The sequence below is a fragment of the Anneissia japonica genome, unplaced genomic scaffold (assembly GCF_011630105.1).
Source record: "Anneissia japonica isolate Jap-2015-1 unplaced genomic scaffold, ASM1163010v1 scaffold287711_len853857_cov187, whole genome shotgun sequence".
Classification (NCBI taxonomy): domain Eukaryota; kingdom Metazoa; phylum Echinodermata; class Crinoidea; order Comatulida; family Comatulidae; genus Anneissia; species Anneissia japonica.
The window spans coordinates 447,805-452,426 of record NW_022753410.1 but is presented as its reverse complement, the minus strand read 5'-3'; the positions used below and the strand labels follow the sequence as shown (position 1 = coordinate 452,426).

Genomic DNA, 4,622 nt, shown 5'->3' with positions numbered 1-4,622 from the left:
AATCACTTTTATTACAGTGGCACACATCCAAAATGATGGTGCATCCGAAAGAGAAAAATCAACAGAAAATTGAAAAGAAAATAACTTAACTACGAAAATAATTACAGAACTAAAGGTTCGGTAAATAAAGCAAAATGACAACGTTCCATCATACAAATTCATTAATAATAATAATAATAATAATAATAATAATAATAATAATAATAATAATAATGAAGATAATAATAATAATAATGATAATAATAATAATAATGATAATAATAATAATAATAATAATAATAATAATAATAATAATATTTTTTACAATAGGCTATTTATCAAAATAATTGAAAGATTTTCATTTATATTGGACAGATCATCTAAAAATTTATAATGTTTAAAATCAAGGTATACCTTGGAAAATTCTAAACATTGGTTTCCGGAGATCTTATTTTCATTTAAGTGCTTAATATGAGGACGTATTTTGATATTAGTTGATTCGAATCAAATTCAAATTCTTAAAATCTTAATTCCGAAAGCATAAGCAAAAGATCTAAATTTGGAATTGTATTAATAAATCATAGAATATAATAAATTGTCTTTTCCTGCAAAGATGCACTTATCATGAAAACCCACCCAACACATTGGTCTGATCTTATATTAATTTGTAATTCTTATTTTGTATTACAAGGTTCGACTGGACCATAGGTTCATGGGGGGCTTGTTCAAAAACATGTGGTTTACACGGTATACAAGTGCGCAAAATCTCATGCATGAAGTCATTCAAAGGCCGAACCACAAAAACTAAGAAGTCCCTCTGTCGAGGACGAAGGCCCCAGAAGAAAAGGTCGTGTTCGGGACTAACTAAATGCAGTGCTAAATGGGAAACCACACCTTGGTCCGAAGTAAGGCTTTTTTTTGTTAAAGTTTCTTTGTTGGATTGTGCTTGTACTATATTGTTTAATTTATAAATACTGGTCTTATAAATACTGGTCTTTCTCCAGTTAAAGACTACCGTACTTTTGGGACAGGTGTTTCCATGGACTTTTGGTCTCTAATTAGAATAATACAGATAAAATGAATGGCCTTTAATTGGAGGTGGTCTTTATCTGAAGGGGTATTTAATTGAAGGGAAACCTGTATGTAATTTTTGTTTGTTTGAATATAGGTTGGTCTACTGGAATAATATACTGAATTATCATCCTTGTTGTTGTCATTACAAATATCAATAATTATTACTACAGTATCGTCATCATCTTCATTATCATCATCATTATCATTGTCATATGATCATGATCATGATCATGGTGATGATGATCATGATCATCATCATGATCATCATCATCATCACCACCTTTTTTTGGGCTAGTCGCTCTCTTGCTTGACGCTCAGACCGTCGGCAAAACCCTTCCATGCATTGTTTGTCTTACTATATTTAGACTGCAAATTGTTTTTATATGGCAGTACCTACGTACAATACAATATTAGTAATAGACTTATTAATATTGTCAGTGGCGTATACAGGACTTCAAAATCAAGGGACCCGGGGAGGGACTTTCTCAGACGGAAAGTCCCACAATGGTTGGGGCTGAGGTAAGAAAAAAATGATTATAGCACCTCTAGATAGCAAGAAGTTTCACTATCAGACCTAAATTTGATTATATTTTTTTCTTCATTTTATTAGTTTTGCAAAATTTAGGCTGGGTCAGGGGAGAGAAGGGATCCGGGCTGGCTGGAGTCCCCTTCAATCCGTCACTGATTGTAATTTACTATCTATTATTGCAGTGCTCTGTTACATGTGGCCGTGGGACAAGAACAAGGGACGTGTACTGCGATCTGCCTACTAAATACCCTGATTCGTATATTTGTCGAGATAGCAGACCGCTTCAATACCAGGATTGTTCAATGCGGGATTGTAGGGAAGGTTAGTTTGTGTTCACCCTTTTGTAACCTATATACTTTATTCCAGTTTTAGTCTTTCGAATCCCGATATATTCATTTTTTTTAATTCTTTTTTTTGTTGTTGTTATTGCATCATTTGTATTTTTTATTGTTTTTTTATTCTATTTTCATTAATATAAACTTAGTAATTTTACTCAAAAATTATTGTAATTGGAAATACTGTATTCAGGTAAAACGAGACACTTTACGTTAAAATTACATTCTATATTAACATGTTGATCGTTGTCATGTTCATATCGGTCATCATAAATTGAAACCGCACTCGTACAAAGTGACGAAATATTACTTCAAATTTTGTATATATTAATTCCTGAAAATGACCCAATAAAGGTCGAAACGTCGAATCATGGCATCCCTTTCTTTATTAGGCGTAACATTCGTTGTATATTAGTAATAATTAAATAATAATAATTGTAAAATATATTAATTATTAAATTTTATAATAATTATATAATAAACTATTAAAGTATTGTATATTTTTATATACTGTAGTTATATATTATATTATTAACTGTATATATGCTACTAAAATATAGAATGAAACATTAATAAGTATTATATATACTATATTATATTTGTTATGTAATGTTATATATTTGATAGGTAATTATATAAACATTGAATTGCAATTTATTTTAGAAGTCCCAGAAACTAAAACTCGTCGAACTCAAGGATGTAAACCATTATCACGTGGCCCCTGTGAACCTTCGATGTACCAGACGTTCTGTACCTTACCTGGATATGAACAGATATGCTGCACAACATGCGATCAGCAACGACGTCTGGTCCAAAACGAACTTGCAGGACGAGGTTAATTGTTTACTTTCGTCAAACATTATATGCGTAACTCTTACGTAATTAATTTATATTGTTAACTATAAAGACACTTAACAGCGCAGAACTTCTTTTGATGTACATCATCCAGTATAATAATAACAAATATATCAACATCTTCTGTATTCATTTTAAAGCTTTTTAAAATACGTTATATTTTGTCTTTTACTTTACTTCATTCAAATTCAAACATAATAAAACTTTACTCATGTCTTCATAAAAGTAAATAAATTATACATTATACTTTTAATTAACTTTTAAATTATTGCAATAGATCAAAAGTCGTTAAAGTTAAAAAAAAAAGGTTCCAATAGAAACCGATTGTAAATTCAGTTATCAAAATACTTCAAATTATTAAACGTATGTAGCATGGTTAACCTCAAAAGCTTGTTTCTAGACGGCTCATAATACGTTGGTCTATATACTGTCTTCAATTCAAGTTGGTTTGGTACTATCATTAAAGGTGGCTGATTTATACCTTATTTGTCATATTATACTGTTGTGTTCGGACTCAAGAAAACAATGCTAATTGTCGCTGATCTCACTGTACACATTTGAGGACTTCAAGAAGCTAATAGGCTAATCAGTAGTATCAAAATATTTATATCGTTTTTATATATACTAACTATAAAATAAACAAGTTGTTTACAAACATTACACAAACTATGTATGAAATGACAAGAGATGTGCCTATCAATTGTTTTATTGTGTTTCTAACAATGAAAGTAAAACTTTCATTGTAAAACAAAACAGTAAAATGCATACTTATTCAGTATCACTGTACCGTACACTATTGTTGACTTTATTAATGTATCAATAAATAAGCATTGCCACGTTAATAACAAATTAGTGTTGGTGTGATGATATTTAGTCTAAATATTGTGTATGCTCTGATTCTGTTTGTTTGTTTTACTTGTATTGCTCGTTGTAGTATTACTATCTGTTGTAAAATTTTAGAAACCATATCAAACCTTTACACTTAACCTAACTTTTTAAATATACAATTCAATTGTGAATGACAATTAGTTAAACACCAACAGTATATCTTTATTATCGAACAAGCATCAGTGACATACTTTTTAAAACAAATAGGTTGCTGCTTTCGTCGTGAACAAAACCATTCTGACTTCTGAAAGATGTTTCCATTTGTTTAAATACATATGTATACATACTGTATTAAGACTAATATAATAATATACATAATAATATAATGTGTGCTATTTATATATATATATATATAGGATTATATATATGTATATGTATATATATATAAATATATATATATGTATATGTATATATATATATGATCTATACATTTATATGTATATGTAGAAGTATGTATATATTTACATATGTGAAATGAATATGGAAATATATTATTAATTAACTCCTTGTCAGATTCCTCTTCTCTTAAGTTTCAATACATGTGTACACAATTTAGCTTATGTGCACTATAAAGAACCCAGTACATCTTTCGAGACCAGTAGGGGGTTGCCACGGTGTACTGGTTCATACAGCCCCTGTTGCGGACAGACAAGAGATAGCTGGTAGCTTATACATGAATAATCCCTTCGGGGAGAGGAAAGTTACTGTACGAGCTAGTCCACACCTCAAGCGCTTAGAGACTCCGGTATAAAGCGCTACATAGATCGAAGTACATTACATATATAATATATAATAGTGCGTAACGGTAATGAAAACTCAGATACTTTAATTGCTGACTTCAGAAACACTAACATTTATTGCAATGAATATTTTAACTACTGTATTCTTTTCGACAGACGACAAATTGAGCATTCCGAGAAAGTTGAGAGGTAACATGCAATTATATATATATATATATATAT

The 4,622-nt window shown here is 29.9% G+C and overlaps 1 protein-coding gene across 1 annotated transcript in view; it reads left to right on the top strand.

Moving 5' to 3' along the window:
* LOC117122865 (A disintegrin and metalloproteinase with thrombospondin motifs 2-like) overlaps positions 1-3,621 on the top strand; it is a 5,900-nt gene extending 2,279 nt beyond the window's left edge. Inside the window, exons 4-6 of the mRNA XM_033268627.1 lie at positions 671-884; positions 1,765-1,903; positions 2,581-3,621. Coding sequence (XP_033124518.1) covers positions 671-884; positions 1,765-1,903; positions 2,581-2,756 — 529 coding nt within the window. The 3' untranslated portion in view covers positions 2,757-3,621. The remainder of the gene's footprint in view (positions 1-670; positions 885-1,764; positions 1,904-2,580) is intronic.
* Positions 3,622-4,622: the final 1,001 nt, after the last annotated feature.